General features: G+C 32.2%; 2 protein-coding genes across 4 annotated transcripts; both read right to left on the bottom strand.

Moving 5' to 3' along the window:
• Positions 1–627: 627 nt before the first annotated feature.
• LOC118061057 (nucleoside hydrolase 3) lies at positions 628–5864 on the bottom strand. 3 transcript variants are annotated; one of them, XM_035074420.2, is made up of 13 exons: positions 5580–5861; positions 5254–5484; positions 4613–4792; positions 4298–4408; positions 3650–3985; positions 3392–3568; positions 2980–3264; positions 2670–2792; positions 2357–2554; positions 1998–2251; positions 1686–1890; positions 1277–1585; positions 628–1073 (listed from the first exon to the last, which is right to left on the bottom strand). In XM_035074420.2, exons 2-13 carry the CDS (start codon positions 5434–5436, stop codon positions 783–785), a joined length of 2652 nt encoding a protein of 883 aa, XP_034930311.1. In that variant the 5' UTR covers positions 5437–5484; positions 5580–5861; the 3' UTR covers positions 628–782. The 3 variants fall into 3 exon arrangements, with proteins under 3 accessions (XP_034930311.1, XP_034930314.1, XP_073266884.1); XM_073410783.1 differs by having other exon boundaries at positions 1028–1163; positions 5580–5864; XM_035074423.2 differs by lacking the exon at positions 5580–5861 and having other exon boundaries at positions 4613–4809; positions 5254–5386.
• Positions 5865–16914: 11050 nt separating this feature from the next.
• LOC118061058 (uncharacterized) lies at positions 16915–17598 on the bottom strand. The gene is made up of 2 exons (XM_035074424.2): positions 17312–17598; positions 16915–17211 (listed from the first exon to the last, which is right to left on the bottom strand). Exons 1-2 carry the CDS (start codon positions 17457–17459, stop codon positions 17108–17110), a joined length of 252 nt encoding a protein of 83 aa, XP_034930315.1. The 5' UTR covers positions 17460–17598; the 3' UTR covers positions 16915–17107.
• Between the last annotated feature and the right edge of the window lie 1392 nt (positions 17599–18990).

Here is an 18990-nt window from a genome sequence, read left to right as displayed (position 1 = left end):
AAAAACAATCCCAAGGATTATTTCACAAATAATCTCAGGGATACATTTGTGTTTGAGAGTCCGGTCAAACCACAACAAATAATTCAAAGCAATTATTATTGTTAATTCGTGTTAGGTATTCTCTAGTTTAATTTTATAGAAAGATTATTTCTTACTAATTAGACATGGTTTAAATTTTAATAATTCATTTTGCCAAATCAAAAAAATAAACAATTATGGAAGTAAATTCAGGTAATTATGTTTTTTCAGTAGAGCAGAAGCATTTATCTTTGGATAGGATAGACTTGATTTTGTTTGAATAAAATGTAACATGAAATAGAAATAACATTTCAAAACTTAATTACCAACTATATATATATATATATATATATATATATATATATATATATATATATATTTCAAAGACATTCATCAAATTCTTGATTTAAAACTTAAAGCACATAGTTTCCAACTGCGAATCCACAGGTTTTATAATTCTAATAACATAGAAAATACTTTTTTGCTCCGAGAATGTTTTACTATATAAGCTAGAATTTTGTTAAGTAAAACACAGACATTCACCCGATTTTTCAATGTATTCCTTCAATTTTTTACTATATAAGCTACTTTTTTTTGTTTCTCTTTCAATGTGCCAAGTACAAAACAGAAAGAATTATTTTTGCAAGAAATATGATTGATCCAGTGAAATCCTCCACTAATAACAGTAATAAAAATAAAAAATCATTTACTGCTGTCAGGGTATAATGTTCAGACCAATGTATCAGTGAGGATACCCCTCTGATTCAATTTGGTGGCACACCCCAAATTCTTCTCTGTTCACCAAAGCTTCCAACGACAGCAGATTGTTTCTTAACGGTGAGTTGCTTTGCGAAAAGATCATAATGTGCCGCAGGCTCTACATTCTCCAATATCTTGACAAATTTTCCTTGTTTTTCATCGATCACAACTTGTCCATCTTTCGATTCATCACCTTCAGCAAGGATCATGACAGGTTTGGCTCGCCAGATTGGCTCAAGCTTGGAATGATCCCCAGCTAAGACTACTGCACCAAGGATTTCTCCCAAGAATGTATCCTGCAGAGCAAGCTCATTCAGTAGTGGCAGCTAAAAGACTCTCTCCCTTGGAGAAGGATCAAGCATACTCCCCGGATACAACTATAGTCTCTTAGAAAACAAATTTAAGCTCTTTAATATTCAGAAAATCTATGAAATGATCCAGTTACTATCTATAACCAATATAATGGTGCTTTCCTTCAGGCTAAGATTAGAATCCTTACCATGTGATGATATCTGTGATGAGTTTCTTTCAGGCGGTAAAGCCTTGATAGCAAACGCCGCACAAACAGTTCCTCAGGTGTTCTTTTCGTCTTGCTGCTTAAACTTCTTAGGATCTTAGGAAAGGAACTGACTCTACGTTGGACGCCGAGTGGAATGAGCGTAATGTCAAGTGATGACTCGAAAACTGTCTTAGCAGCCAAGGGATCAAGAAACATATTTAGTTCTGTATACTCATTACTGTCAATAGTCAAAACATTTCCTTTGTCTGTATCGCTATGGCTGATATGTCCTCCAACAACATAAACATCCTGCAATGACATTTGAAACATCATGAGCATGTGTACCACCACTGCGTGGCACAACATTAGTTGCAAGTTACTTTGACAATAGCAGATAAAGTCCACTTACCTGAATCACAGAGCTTGTATTATTCTCATTCTGTATTAACTTGGCTAAACTGGTCAAGGGGCCGTTGGTCAATATGGTGATCCTGGATCCTGGATCCAATGTTCTTACAATGGAATCCCAGATTTCCAGTGCTAGAGGCTGCCTGAGCTCAGGGTGATCTGTGTCGCGAGGAGCTCTATATTTTACAGAGTTTTCTGCAGTATACCTTGAGAAGAAAAATAAGCCTTCGATATTTGAGTCCCGAATAAAGCAAGATCACGGTTCAAATAAGAGGAAAGAAAAGGCATAAACATCTATGGAGGGAAATTATACCTTCTAGGGCTTCGCGGTAAATCACGAGCAAGCCCATAGAGAGTGTCCGAGTCTAAAAGTCCACCACTCCCGTGAGGGATGGCCTTGAGGTACTTGCAGTCTCCAACCGCAGGGAAGACAGGATCAGACTGGTTCATTGAAAATACCTCTCCTAGACCAACTGGAATGTCATCGCGACCCATCATGTGCAATAAATCGTAAACAATATCGATGGTTGCAGCATTTGCCCAGCCAACTGGAGTTACAATTATCGCCTGAAATAAAAATGGTAACTAGAGTTGTAGTCTTTCGAACTTGGCTTTTACAGGACTAATAGCATATGCCTGCTGTAAAGAATCTGGAAAATTGAAAGCACTTGCCTTGAGGTTGATTATTTCTACTGGCACTTTAAGGAGATAGAATAAAGCAAGAAAATCCCCTGCGCTCATATCCATATCGAAGACAACAGGTTTCCCTAGTCTCTTGGTTCCGAAGTCTGGTTTGTAGAAAACTTCCTTGTAATGAGGAAATTGTGTGGTAAAATTGAACCTTCCAGTCTGATGAGGATGGTTAAGAACCTGTATACACGAAAACGTTTGTTAGTATATCATTGGAAGATATCTAAAGTGATACATCAGAAACACGTATAAACATTGATGATTATATAGAGAAACAATGCTTGAGTGAACTTACATCCAAAAAGCTCTTGAAGTATGCTCTGTCAAGGATGCTATTACTGTCCGGATTAGGCTTTGCTCTTGTAGCAACAAGAACACGTACTGCATCTGAACTGGTTACCTCCTCCGTGTAGCCGTCCTACATGTAAGGATTTGAATATAATTAACTAAAACAAGCGACTGAAATTGATTTTCCTAGTGCCAAAGCCATTGGATTGAAGAAAACAAGCAACATCTTTGTTGGGTGAGATGAAAAAAATAAATGATAGATGGTCTTTTATGAACACAATTTGGCTGGTGTGTTTCCACTAAAGAAAGCGATTTACCTTGCATCTCCCTTTCCCATTTTGCACAATGCAAAATGGATCTCGAAGACCAGTCTGAACATGACCACTGTGCACTCCTCCTTTCACTAGATTAAACTTCGGAACCTTACGGTCGTTAAAGAATGGATTCGAGCCGTCATTTATCCCATAAGGTTCATTTGAAGTCACCACAGTTATGTTCATATACTCCATTTCTGCAAATTCATTTTCTCCATTTTGGTTATGCAAAGTACGCATGATAGAAACTGCTACACCTGACGTGAAGGAGTCCCACATGAAATAGCTCTGCAAAAGATGCATTAAGATTTATGATCATAAAAGTTTTAGTTCTCCCTTGCCACACGAAAAGATATATATGACATTTAATATAAGGTTTCAATTGGTGATTAAAAGTTCTTGAAACAAGCATTACAGTATAGAATTGGTCGTCAAACCAAGTGTCGCGAGCCATTTTCAAGGACTGAAAGCAGTATTGTGCCTCGTATGTGTGCTGGTTTTGCTCAAATGCCTTAAAGAAATTCTCATTTACTGGAATGGTATTTGTTGCATCAAGGGGCACAAGGGTGACTGGAATTCCAGAGTGAAACACCTGAATTGAAAGCAAATGTGTCATCGTAGAATGCAGCCATTCTTTGTATCTAGAAGAATCCAAAATCTATTCTAGGTTTACCTGGTACGCAGCAAAAGGATCACCAAAGATATTGAATTCACCATAAGGGTTGCTAGTGTAGTCAGTGAACAGATTACCAGGGTCACCACACTGTCTTGGTTGGCATGATGAACTTGCATTACTGGGGCAACAACCAGTTGGATTTTTTGACCTCACACCACCGCCCATCACATATATATGCTGGATGTTCTTCTTGAGATGTGGATTCTTCATAAGAAAAATCCCCATATTTGTATGAGCTCCTATTATGAAAATGGTAATAGGACCTGCAGATACTTTCTCGATCAGCACTTGCTGGGCAGTAGGCTGTTGAAGAGGAGAATACTTCCTGCTGCCCTGGTTCATGATGAACAAATGTATGTGACATATATGAATATAATGTTATTGGGAGGAACGTTAAAGAGCAGATCTTCAAATTCAACTGTAAATACAACAAATGCGAAGCTCGTGGATTCAGTTCCACAGGAAATTCTTATTGACAAAAGGAGAAACCACATACCTGCTAGATAGTGATTTAACATATTGTTCTTAATAATCAATCCAAACAAAGTACACTGGCATGCAGTGTGTGAGTGCGCGCGCGTGCGAAAGAGAATAATCTGCTTAAATTGCAGTTGAAAACTAAAAGCAACTCAACCAAATTTGTACCTGAGGCAGGAATGCTTTCCTTATGCCATAGTTGGAATCAATATCTAGCCGTCCTCCTAGACCAACAGGAATAGCTTGCCTGTATCTACAACCTCCTGCAGTTGCATTTCCCTGATATGGACGGAGTCTTAGACATCAGTAACATGTCGACTAACATAATCATAGAAAACGAGAGATTAATGGATATCTCAATGAAATTTTCTTTAAGTTGACTTCCCTAAGCATGTATTAGCAAATCAAATCGTCATTAAAGTACAACTTGATCAAAAGAAAAGGATACCATCTTTAAATGCAGAAGAGGGTAGTTGAACGCACCTGTTCAACTATAGGAAGATAACCACCAACATCCGGAAGTATGTGACCGTCTTCTTTTATTCCACCTTCACCTCCCATTCCAACAGATAAATCGTCACGACCCATCATGTAAAGAATGTCATAGATTTGGTTCACGGCATGCCCTGCATCAGTCCACGCATTTGTGTTGATAGTGACTGCCTGGACTAAGGCAATAACTGCCAATGTTATCAAGTGTTCATGAACATAGAGATATATCTTGGAGAGGGCAAAAAATCTTTAAAGGGAAAAATGCAGGCCTTGTCAAAGATATCAGAAACTGCATTGTAACTAAAAGATATATAATAATTCTGTTGTAATTCCAGGAAACTGGGCTCTAAAGTCACATTTTAAGAACCCAGATGAGCTCTATTTAGGATTAAAAGGTGCTTCGACTAGCTGGCCATTTCAGAGAATGAAAAGAATTCTCTGATCCAACTATCTAATAATTCTGATGTGATCAAAGAGAGAAGAAAACTATTTAATGATTCTAGAATCAAGGCAAAACTCAACCCTGAGCTAACAACTTTGCCATTGATCATATGCAGCTTAACTTTTATGCAACAGATCCAGAAGCTGGAAAATGAATGGACAACAGATACAAGAAAAGCAAAAGGACTCACCTCCAATTCAAATTCTGATCTGTTAAGCTTCAAGAGGTACAAAAGAGCGAAGAAATCATCAGTATCAACATCTGTATCCAAAAGAATCCGATGTGGCTTTCCCCCATCAGTGTACAGACTAGCTCTAGCAAGTTCAAGAACATTAATCAACACTACAACTGCCAAAAGATATCTCCGCAACATTTTTTCTCTGTTCCAATCACAATCCTCAAAGTCTGTTCCCTCCAAAAACTACAGAAAATACAGACTGTTACATCCATTCCATACCTTAAAACAAGAAAAACAAATACATAAAAACATGATAGCAAAAAGCACAGTACTCTTACTGAATATAATGGAGGCCGTAAAACAAAGAGGTGAGAGCACAGAAGGGAGACAAGGACTTGAAGGTTTAGCTAATTGGTGTCTGAAATGGTTTTAAAGGTAAGATTCACATGTGAAAAAGCACTGACAAGACTAATTTCTGTAAGCAGCAGCAAGAGAAGAGACAAAGAAGATGCAATTATGTCTTCATTACCAGTACTATAATAGATTCTTGGACCTTTTTCCATCACAAGAGATTATTAAAAAAAAAAAAAGAAGAAGATAAGAGTATCAGTATCAAAATATGGAAGAGTCAAATTCCATACATGTAGTAGGTAGCTATGATGGGGTGAGTCAAATTAATTATGTCATCTTTTGTTACCATGTGAGATCACTGCTAATGTTCTATTCATGATTTTGTATGATTATATATATCTTGATGACATGACTTTTCACTGATTTTACCTTTACCTGCTCTCTCTCTCTAAATCAAGAATTTTTTTTTTAATTTCCAAGAAAGGGCTGGCAGAGACAATACTGTTGCTGTAATTGAATTCTCTCATTTCCAGGAAAGACAAAAACCACTGGTCATGTCTAAATTTCACAGTTGATCTTGGATTTACCAGTGTAGATCAAGGTAAAAGAAAAAACAAAGTGTCAAGTAAATAAAAGCTAGAGCAGAAAGGGTGTGAATGCACTGTTCTGGGCAAGATTATCATGCCGCAAAAACATTTCTATATATATATATATATATATAATATATATATATATATATATATTGTCAATGAGCTAGCATGATCGGAATTCTTTTAGTGTAAGGTGTGCTTTGACTTATGATTTTTATTTTTCTGGCTTCCGTTCTTATTTTATAATTTTCTTTGATCCTGACGAATTCAGCTTTGGGTGCTCCATCTCGTTGGCCCTGAATGCTGCCGCGTCATGGCTTGGTGAAAGGATCGAGACTGGATTTAATTTGACCATTCACACTTTAAGGGAACATGTACACAATTATATTTGTTTATAAGAATCAACAATCTGTAACAATTATTTATTATATATTTTAGAGTTCTACGTAGATCAAGATCCGTAGCCTGGCAGATCAACAACGTAGCTATATTTTTTCTAAAGGATAAAAAAACTTTAAAAAAAATTGAAGCGATGTACTATTAATTTTTAGAGTTGACCAAATAAGCATATTAAGTTTTGAATGGACCAGCTAGATAAAAATTTTATTTTTTTATTTTTTTTTATATTCATCTATATTTTTTAATAAAAATTAAAAAGTTCATGTGTATTATAAAGGATAGTATAACTATCAATTAATCGATAGCTTTGGAAACGTAACTGTATCTATATTTTAAAAAAATTATTTTATATTTTTACTAAAAATTAATTTTTTATATATTTTAAATCGTTTTAATATACTGATCTCAAAATTAATTTAAAAAAAATTATTTTAATATATTTTGATATAAAAAACACTTTGTAAAACATCTGTAACCACATTTTCAAATAAGGGATTAGATATTTTTTATTTAAAAAATATATAAAAAAATCATTTTTAATAAAAAAAAGTATTACTAAAAACATTTAACAAGTTGACATATTAAAAAATAGATAAATCAACAATTTGGATTGATTGCTATCTCTTTTAAATAACAAAGTAAGGAAAAAAAAATATTTATGTCCTGTCACAATCTTTTTCAAACACAAGGAAAAGACAAGAACTGACCTTGATGGGTAATTAATAATCTTTATTTCTTTGTTTTTATGATGCAATCCGAGAAAAGTAGGCATGGGGCCTCCGTTAAAAGTCCCAGGATTCATTATGCCACGTTGTCCACAGGAGACACGTCCTCTAATTTGACAAGCGATGCTTAAATATGTGGGGCCCACGTACATAACACCTCTGCAAAAATCCTGACATCGACTGGCAATCCGAAGACTTTGTGCGCTCCTACGCAGGCATGTCGTTTTGTTATGCGTTTCCCACGTGGATTGTCCGTTTTGTTTTTTCAGTTTTGGCGGTTGGAGTTGAAGAGACTTGAACGGCCCTTCGATTGTTCTCGTGAGGGAATATCACATACGTTTTAAAGTACCCAAAAATAAATAAATTAATATATGTTCTCAATGCCCATTTAGGATAAATTAAAATAATTTGTTTTCTGTGTCCGAGAGGATGATTGCACGACTTGTAAATTATGATCGCCGAATGATCCCTATACTTCACTCTTGTCGGCCAATCAAAGAGAGACGAATTCAAAAATTATATATTTTTCTTGCTTTAATTACAAGAACAGATTCAGACTCCAAGAACCAAAAAAAAAAAAAAGAAATTATATTAAATTATCTACTCAACCATGCCTGGAAGGCCTGAGAATCTTGCCGACCACCACGTCTAGAAGATTAGGAAGGGCCGGCATGCAGAATAATAACTTGAAATTAGAGATTCTCTCTTCTCGATCGATCGACTGTGTAATCAGAAATCTTTTGCTGTCAAGAACAATGAAATTAAGAAACAAAAAGATTACGAAGTGGGTTTAATTAATAATCAATACCCTAAGGCTCAAAAGGGCGACGTCGTATGCGAGAAGGCTAAGAGCATCGAGAGTCAATTATTTATATGTTAATTAAGGTATTCCTCCCATTAATTAAAGGGGTCTCCAGCATGATAAATTCTATTTTCCCAGCCATTGAAATGAGTATATTGGCTTTATTGGGTTGAGATCAGGCCCCACTCACTCCTTTTCTCAATGGTGGAATGTGAAAAAGTCCAAGATTAAAAACATCTCGTGGATAAGTAGACTGTTCAAAAGGGGATCAAAAGGGGAGATCGGAAGATTTTAGAAACCAAAATATTTGTTTTTGTTGTGGTGTGTGCACTAAAAGGAGCTTTGCTTTCTACCACTGGTACAAGTTGTTTATCTCGGTCAAACCTCACTTACTATCCTTAATAATGGAGTTATGGGACACTTAATAGAGCTATGAGTGGTATTTAGGTTAAGGGTGAGCCATTTCTCGACCGAAAACGTATTAAGAAGCTTGATTAAAATAAATTTTGTTTGAAAATATATTAAAATAATATTTTTTTTAATTTTTTAATTTATTTTTAATATTAGTACTATCCAAACCTATAAAAAATTAATTTAAATTTAAATTTTTTTTAAAAAAAAATTAAAAACATGATTAAATCATGATATCAAACGCACGGGGCTAGCACTAGCTAGTAAACATGCACTAAAATAGTGCTGAAGAGTGTATTAAGAAAGTAATTGGTCCTAGACTATCCTCCTTGGAAACCAATTATAGCAACACACAAGTGACCTAGCTCCTTTTGAGAGCACGTGTTCAATTCCTTGTGCTTCAAGGAAAATAATTTTATTTTTCTTTAGAAAAATCACTGTAAACAAAAGTGGGCCTACAAGGACTCAGTCACTGAATAAAACATTTCCATTAAGAATTCGGAGAAGGCTTTTGGTCCATAATCGAAATTAAATAAAAATAAAATGATGGGATACCATTATCATTGATGAACATTTTGTGCTTGGAAATTGTCGCTGTTATTGACTAAACCTTGGGCCAAACAGAAAAGGAAGGGCACGATCGATGTGCAATTAGGGTTTGGTGCAAGCTGCTGCTGTGTATGAGAAGGGTCTGTCGTGTCTTCTGCTTTTGGTGTTGGACACTTCTATCTCATTAGTTTGAGAATTTGGGAGTGGAGAATACATCTCGATGAGTGTTCAAAACTCTCTAGGGTTTTGTGAAAAAAAAGAAGAAACTTTGACATGTGGTTTGGTAATAATGGAGAGTGAAAGGTAAGAGTAAAAACAAATAATATAATATGATTTTGATCTAAAAAATACAGTGTGTTGGGTATTGTGAGAAATGATGTTTTAAAAAATATAGCATAGTTTGAATAGTTTGAGAAATAACATAGTTTGAACCCAACCGCTATTAGAAATAGTAGTTATTTTCAAAATAAGTTCTGAATCAAATTAATTAACATTTACAAAAATCAATTCATTTTTTTATGAAAATCTATTGGTCAAGAAATAAAATTTAAGATTTAATGCGTAAGAAAAAAAAGGGTTTTTAGAATACATCAGACTTATTTTAAACACATTCAGTGCCGTTAGAAAGATCTCGACAAAACAATTCTAACCAAACATTGAAAGACCATCAAATTGTGGTCCTAATTTCTTAAGATTTTGTTCGGGGTTAATTTAAGGTTAATTATGACCTCGTTTAATGGTCTTCCAAGATGTAATTAAAAATGTATTGTTGAGATCTTTCTAACAATACTAAGTATGTCAAAAACAGATCCTGGATGTGTCCTTGATGATCTTTTTTTTTTTGCATTTCTTTTCTTCCTTAATTTCTCTATCCTGCCATATCACCTTATCTCTTTAGTCATTGGATCTTGAATCTTAATTTTTAGCTATTGAATCTTCATAAAATATTGAGTTGACTTTTGATAATGTTAATTATTTTGAAGAAGAAGAAGAAACGTCACTATAAATACCGTTATTCTCAATAACAATTGGATATATAATTGATATTAGAGAACGCACTTGTGTTCGACCGCTATTTCCAGTAACGGTTTTGCATGGAAGCAATATTGAAAATCATGATTGTGTTCAAATTGTGTTATTTTCCAAATGCTTTATGAAATTATGTCATTCTACCAAAAGTTTTAACAAATTATCTTATTTTTTAAAAAAAATCCCAATATAATAGAAATGTTGCTTTTCTTCATCAAAATCAGTCCTTAAACTCTAGAATTTTGGTACGAGCAATAGATTCCCGACTAATTAATATCACCTATTACTATGCAAAATAATTATACCATGTGAAGCATTGTTTTTTTTTGTTTTGTTTTTTTTCTTCAAATTAGCATACTAAACCTAAAATATTAGGGGAATGACATTGTTTGAAAAAGATTTAGCAAAATGACATAATTTGACCTTATTGCACTTCTAAAGCCTAACATCCACTAAATATCGTGTTTCTAAAACGCGACAACTACATGTCGCGCTTTTGAAGCATGGCATTAACTAAATGGATTCGGCAATGCTATTAATGAGACGAGATCATCCAGTAAATGATGTAGATGTAAATAGATAAATGAGTTATGTTTATATATTTTGAGATTACTCGAATTTTGAATTATTTTATATTCATTTTGCATGTGTATATATATATATATTTTGCATTCCTGGGGTTGCTTGTGATTATGGAATATGAGAATATGTTGAGTTTAATTAGAATTTGTTGATTACAATCATTGTGATTTTTTGTTAGTTTTTTTAAGCAAGATAAAATTTTGAGAATGGTTCCTATATAAAGGAAACTCTATCCAAAATTTGATAAAATTGTAAATATTTTAACTCTCTAAAATTATAAAGTAAATAAAATTTTAGATTAACAAAAACTATGATTTTATAAACTTTTTCAGGCTTAAAAGACAAAAATGACCCAAAACTATACAATAGCAAAAACGGTTTGACTGTTTTTGCTACAGTCTAACTGTTTTATCAAATGTCCAGTCTTTTCTCAAAATGGTCTTTTTGAGAATGTCGTCATTCAGAAACACAACATTTCATTAATGTCCCGGTTACGAACCATGATATCAATTGTTGCGATTATGAAATATGACATGTATCAAATATAGCATTTCTGAACCACGACATTATTGAAATGTCCTGTTTCTGAACCTTGATATCTACTATTTCAGCAAAACCTTTTTATCCTTTGCTATTTCGGCATTTAATTATTATTTTTTGTGCTAATTGCCCATGTTATCCTTAAATGCCTGGTAGCTAGCTTGCACACAAATTCAACATTTCTTTTAATTAAAAATTGCAATAACTTTTACTAGTTAACATTTATTTATGTTGTGGTGTTTATGAGTGGGGTAACAATTGCTTTTCAAAGTGATTTTTTAATTAGATATACATCAAAATAATGTTTTTTTTTTAAATAGTTTTGATATTAGCGCATCAAAACAATCGAAAAACATAAAATTTTTTAATTTAAAGCCAAAAAATAAATTTATTTTTTTTAGAAACGCTATTCGAAACACAATTCCAAATGGTCTCGTTACCAATTGCATTTTAAACTATGGTACGAGAGTGTCTCTTTTTTGCATTCAAAAGGAACTTTTGAGAAAGTTTTAATTTTTTTTTATTCAAATTATTTTTTTATGATTTTTGAATATTTTGATGTGTTAATGTCAAAAATAAAATTTAAGAAATAAAAAAAATATTATTTTGATGCATTTTCAGGTAAAAAATAATTTGAAAAGCAACTGCTACCACAATTCCAAACTACCCATGAATGTTTATGTGGCCAATCACATTTTAAATTATGGTTGGTCACCAAAAAAAAAATAGAGCTTAGTTCCTTAGTTACAAGGATGATATTTCTCAACAATTACCATCACAGTAGACCACACTGATTCACCAAACCATTGTCTATGTTATGTGTGTTGTTCTAAGATTAAGACAACAATACATATAAGAGGATAGTGAATTAGGTATGCAAGGTAAAACTAAAAATTAATTTTTTCTTACCTAATAACATGCAATTTTAAACACTTAAGCAAATGTGGAAGCAATTAACAAAATAACTAGGATAATTAAAGAGTTAGAGTTTAGAAAGCGTAGACCAAGATTAATAGAAGTTCGACAAACCACCTACTCCTCTCCTTGAATTTTCGTTTAAAAGTTTCACTATCACACACTAATCTTCTTAGTGAGTGAAACCAAATCGTTACATGATCCTTTTACAAGTGCAAGATCAAACCCAATCCTTTTGTGAGCTTAGGATTAAGCCGTTATCTTTAATCTTTTTGCAGGTTAAAAATTAGAAAGAGAAACTGTGACAAAGAGAAACTCGATCATTGCAAAAAAAAAAAAAAAACCATCCATGGGCAATACTGCTTCTGTTTTTCATATTGTTGACCAGTGATCATGCAGCATGGTGTCATATAGCAAAAACATTTTCCCAAAACTTGAAAATTAAGTTCATGGATAGATTCAATACATTAATTAATATACACTTTCAATTGTGGAGTCCTCAAAATCACCTTTTGTTCCACGAAATTAACAAGAAATTAAGAACGAGTAACACCGGATGTATTAAGTGATGATCCAAGTGTTTAAAATAGAAAAAAATAAAAATAAAAATAAAAATAAAAGCTTTAATGTACTAATTACTATGAAATCAATATATATGAAAAAAAAAAAAAAACCTAAAGGAGAAGGAGAATTCATTATTGCTATAGACCCACATTACTATTTATTTTAATAATAAAATAATATTTATAGCCTTGAAAAAAATTAATTGCTTTTGATTCTTATAAATAGTTTGATTTTTTTCTACAATACATTAATCATTATTAATTTATTTAAAAATATTTTTATCAAGAATAATAAAAATACCTCTCCAATAAGAAAAATCTAACATTGTTAGATAATGATGCTTTTTGTTTGAATTGCATAGTAGAATTGCATAGCAGATTCACAAAAACTAGGCCATATCTATGTATTTATTATTATTATTAATATTATTGGCTTTGAGGAGCACGTGCATACACATTAATGGAGGGCAACTTGGAGCCAAAGAAAATTATTGATTTTAAGGATCATTTTATAAAAATTTAATTTAATTTTATTAAAAATTAATATATTTAGATATATTTAGATTATTTTAATATACTGATTTAAAAAAATAAAAAAAAATTATTTTAATATAAAAATTATTTTAAAAAATAATTACGGTTATATTTTCAAACAAACTCAAATCGATGTGTCCTTTGAATAATTGATGGGAGAATGGAGATTATAAATATTGTAGGTGAAACGTAATCATCACGCAGGACTTGATTTACTAACGGCTGTGCAGGCCTTCTAATCAACATCGTTAAATCCAAAATATTGACTATAAAAATAAAAAAAGTATTATTTTTATCTTGAAACCATCAAACTTTTATGAGACTAAAATAGAATGCGGGCCCATTATTCGACGGACTCCTCGATGTATTTGACATTCGGGTGGACTGTAATTTTCAAAAGTTATTTTCTTCTAAGCATATAAAATATTAGTTTTTTTTTTATTTTTATTTTATTTTTATATTAGAGCATCGAAAACAATTAAAAAATACATTAATACTCCTCGTAAATTGTCATGTGGTGAATAGTCTTTGATTGTTTTTGTCCTTCCAATGCTACTGGGCCCATTCATCGCCTTTGAACATGCAAAGATTATCATGATATCATACCATATCATGCTAGTTTAGAATAAATTTAACATTTCAGAAATATTTTTAAAAGAAAATAAAATTTTTTATTTATTTTAAATTAATGTTATTTTATATTTTCTGATTATTTTAATGTGATGATATTAAAAATAATTTTAAAAAAACAATTATTAGAAAACTTCCAAACACACTCTTTGTATCATTCTCGTGAATTAGCCGCTGTTTGTAACTGAGGTTTGGCCAAAACAGGGTTCCCTAAAATTTGTTGTTTTTTTTTAAAAATTTTTTAAATTATTTTAATATATTAATTTAAAAAAATAAAAAAATATTATTTTAATATATTTTAAAAACAATTAATACCGAGTCCGAGACCATCAAACCCGTACTCCGATTATTCATTGAAGAAACATGAAAACGAAGTAGAGACATAAGCATTTTGTCAAAGTTATGAACTAGTATGCAATTGGGACTTTAGTTTTCCCATTACATCTTTTTATTTTTTATAAGAAATAAAAAACATTCTAGTAAAATTTTAATTTGATTTGACAGTTAAATTACAAGTTATTATTGTTTTTATAAAAATAAAACATAAAAATAAATAAAGAATATTTTTAAAACACAAAATAAACAGAATATTCGAGTCTATATATGTTCCTGCGAAAGCTACAGGCCATTAATTGCCATAGATAGGTGTAATCATCGTTCTCACTTCTCCCATGTGATGTAAAGTGACAATACTTCCACTTCTCTGACTTCATTCATTGAATAATGTACGAATGTTAATTAATTGAGGATGTGATGGGAAACAGATGTTGCGTACGTACCCATATTATTTAGTTTATATATATATATATATATATATAAGATTTTTAGACAGAGTTATTTTTATTTTTTAAATTATTTTTAATGTTAGAATATTAAAACTAAATGAAAACATAAAAAAAAAATAATTTAAAATAAAAAAACTGAAAAAAGGGGTTAAACTACTTTTCTTAAAAACTTTGTTTTGATAAATTTCAAAATTCAATAATTCATAAACATTGTTATAAAAAATAGCACACCTGCTCTTTAAACATTAATTAAATCGATTTTCTTAAATAAAAGAGTATATTTGAAAGTATGATTGTAGTTGTTTTTCAAAATACTTTTCACTCAGAAAAATATATCAATAATATTATTTTATTTTTTAAAAATTATTTTTGAGATCAGCACATCAAAATAATTTAAAAACATCAAAAAAATATTAATTCAAAACAAAAATAAAAAATAAAAAAATTTTAAATTTTTTTGGAAGCGCTTTTGAAAAGCACTCCCAAACACTCTATTTTCCCGATCTCGACTAATGTTAACTTTTACACAAAAAAAAAAAAAAACAGAGCTTATAGAAAGTTTTGATAGATTTTATCTCAACTCAACTATGATTATAACTTATATCTATTTTAATTAAAAAAAATCATTTGATGGGTCGATTTTTTTTTTGAACTTGATCTTATTATCTATCTACTCTATAAATATATCTTACCAAATCAACTAGAGTGTTAATACCACTTTCTATGTCATTGGATGTCTCCGAAGCCGAGGGGACAGGCACCGATCCTTAATCGTGGGAAAAAAATAGAAATATTCTTGCTCCATAAATTTCTCCTTTCAAACCAAATCGAAGTAGAGGCTAACTTGAGATTAGATCCGTATTGCCATGTTCATCAAGGCCAGCTCGGAATCATCTCCTTGGTCAAATCAGATTTTTTAGGCCCCTAACTTCTCGATGTGATTGGATTCAGAATTGCAACTGCATATAACCTTCCGATCAAGATCTAGCGCCCCAATAATTGTGATCTGATATTTCCGGAGCCGTGTCAATTAGCACTCCTGTTCTTTGATTAATTGGGTTGTCGGTCGGGTAAAATGAGATTCGAGACAATTCTATCGTCTTGTCTCCATGATGTTCTTGAAATAATTGACACAGCTAATCTGTAGCGTAATTTGGTTGAAAGTTCAAGGGATCCTGGCAATAACACTCTAGCTTGGTCGGAAGTTCAAGGGACTTGGCATAACACCCTAGCATGCTCGTAACGCCCCCATCGTCCCCAGAGAGTTGGCTCAGGCGGGGACGAAAAAATTAATTCAGTTCGAAAGCATTAAGTTCAAGTTTTGTTATCTTCAAAGAGAGGATATATATATATATATATCAGCAGGTAAAAACTTGGAAGAGTGTTTTATATAAGCATGCTTACCTTAACTAGTAAGATGTATTTTAGAGTCATGCATGGTTGTCAAAAATAAATCCGTGAGGTCTATAGGTCAAAACAGATAATATCTTATTAATAGGATGGGGTATTACATTGGTATTAGAGCCCGACTCACTGGTTGTTCGATAGTGCCGACGAGATCGTTAGGTTCCTTAAAATGGATGAATTGCAATATTCCACATCGACAAATGAAGACTTGGAGAAAGGGCATATAGCTTGTCAGCTTGTCAGCTTTCTAATATCAGGATAGGATTGCTTGATTGAGAGCACTTGTATATGTAGATGGTAAAATTTTGTATTTAACAACTTACTTTCTCAAACCAGAAGGGGAAGAAAGTTAATCTGAGCATTTTGATCGTTAAAATCCGAGCGAATCCATGTTTTTGTGCATAAAAGATGCATCTGGAGCAAGTCTGTCTTCTTTCTTTAGTTATAAAACCCAACCCGGGATCAACTCAGCCCAAAAATATCCATGTTGTGATAGAGCAGATTGACTAGCAAATTAATAGCGAATGATTTTTTTAAACCGAAATGACCTTGTTTTGGTTAAAATATATATATAAAAAAACAACAATTTGAAGTAAAACCTAAATTCTATTTCTGAGTTGATCCGCTAGGTTGGACCGAGTTTCATGACTACGATGTTTCACTCACTCAACAAAAAGCAAAGCAATGCTCCAAAGATCATTCTAACATTTGCGGGCTGCAATGTTGTGGATTAATGAATCAAGCCTAAGTGCTAGAGATGATGTCTATAAATAAATGAGTGTATCTGAAGAGTTCTGACAAATATTAGCAATAAAATACAATTAATCAAATTCAAGTATCATCAATGTAATTAACCTTAAATCAAGCAAAAGCAAGCACTGATGATTTTATTGATGTATTTATTTCTAATTAGTTCAGTTACTCTTTTATCATTTCAATAAAACCCTTCGTAAACCATTACAGTACACCAAAGATGCAGATCTTACACATAATAATAATAATAATAATAATTTATTAAGCACTAATTAAAAAATAAAAGAGAAAGGTTTAAAAATTAAAAGAGCGACCTGACTCGGCGATTCTGGCGGACTCGAGAACCAGACTCATCGCGAAACCAGCCAACCGATTTCTGGGCTTCGAAGACAATCTGAGAAATGCCTGTGAAAAATAATAACAACACAATTCATTCAGATTCGGAATCTCAAGAATGATTAGATGAAGGAGATGATGATGATGATGATGATGCAGACAGACAGACCTTGTTTGACGGTGCGTTTGTTCTCGCGGATCTCTTGAACAGTAGCGGAGATTTTCCAGTAGAGAGGACGACCCACGTAGAAGAGAACGAGGATGGCTAGAATCCCCACCACTACCCTAAATATCACTCTTGTTGTCGCTGATGCCATCTTCTCTTACTTTCTTTTTTTGGTGTTGCCGTCGTCTTGGATTTGAAAATTGGAACCGACTGAAACCACCGTGTGCGTGTGAGGCTAAAATTGGAGAATTGCGGAAGGATTATCGGCGGGGGCACTTAAAAGATAAAAGATTTATATAATTTTAAAAAATAATAATTTTAGACATAAATAATAGTTTTTTCAAAAATTATATAAGCAATCAACATACTTAAAAACTTATTAAATGTTTTTTTTTATGGAATAACTCGTGCTAATTAATGTAACTAATTTTATGATGCGTGGGGTTTTAAAAAAAATAATTTATTTTTAAATTTTTTTATTTAGCTTAAGAAATTAAATAATATACTTAATAATTTTATTTTTTCAAATTTATTTAAGATTTTTATTGTTTTGAATTTTTTAGTTTGTTTAACTTGATTTTAAGTTTATTTAAGGAGTAATAAAAGAAGCATATTATTTTAAAAAAAAATATTTAATAATAAAAATTTAAAATTAAAATTTTTACATGAGAATTCTATTTGATAGAATTTTATATTATTTATACTTGTTGATTTATATTTGTTTCTAGTATTTTTTTCGTTATTTTCACTATATATAATTAGCTATTTGTATAGTTTTTTACCAGTTGAATTTAAATGAAAAATATAACATCATTATGAATTAAAAAATATTTTGAATATATGTATATTCATTTAAAACTCTCAAGGTACTTGACTTTTGAAAAAAAAAATACTATAAATTATATCATATGATTTGATGCTCTTTATTTAAAGAGTTTACTTATAAGTTAATAGTAGAGGTCCTGTGTTAGCTTATTTTCACCTCTGACCAAAACCCTTCATTTATGTTAGTATTTTGAGCTGAATTTTTTCATAAATTTCAATGAGAATTCGAATTGCCTTGAAGAATAGTTTCAAAGTTTTTTAAGAACGTAAAGTATTATTATTCCTTTTCATTCCAAGGCAGGAAAATGGACGAACATTACATGATTATGACTTTATTTGAGGGGGAAAAGGGAAAGTGTGCACTCTTGTTGCTTACGAGGTCTGGGGTTCGACCCCTCTCTTCGTCTGTAGCCAGCCGCTTGGGGAGCACTTGCCACCCGGTGTGAAAGGGGATTAGTCTGGGCCAGCGCTCAGGATACCCTTGGTTATACCAAAAAAAAAAAAAAAAGAATGTGCAGGCTGCAGGAGTGTAACGAGCTAGCTACATATAGAAAGGTGGCTGCAGCACCCAGCAGCTTGTAACCAGAAACAATGTTATGAAGCTGCTGAACTCATTGTCACAATTAGATTTTGAAGAAGAGCGTTGATTCAAGTACATACCAGATCATAAATATAAACAGAACAATCACTAGATCCAGTGTAGATGTGCTTCTGGCCGGTGCTGCAACAAGTGATAATCAAATGGTGAAACCCTAGCAATCATCAGTACATAGAAACAAACTATCATGATGATAAAGTAATGTCCCAAATCAGACAAACTGTTGAACAGGCAGTGAACCGGGTAGGTCCTGTCCCAT

Source organism: Populus alba, chromosome 8 (assembly GCF_005239225.2).
Source record: "Populus alba chromosome 8, ASM523922v2, whole genome shotgun sequence".
NCBI lineage: Eukaryota > Viridiplantae > Streptophyta > Magnoliopsida > Malpighiales > Salicaceae > Populus > Populus alba.
The sequence above is the reverse complement of the archived record's forward strand: the minus strand, read 5'-3'. Positions and strand labels throughout refer to the sequence as shown.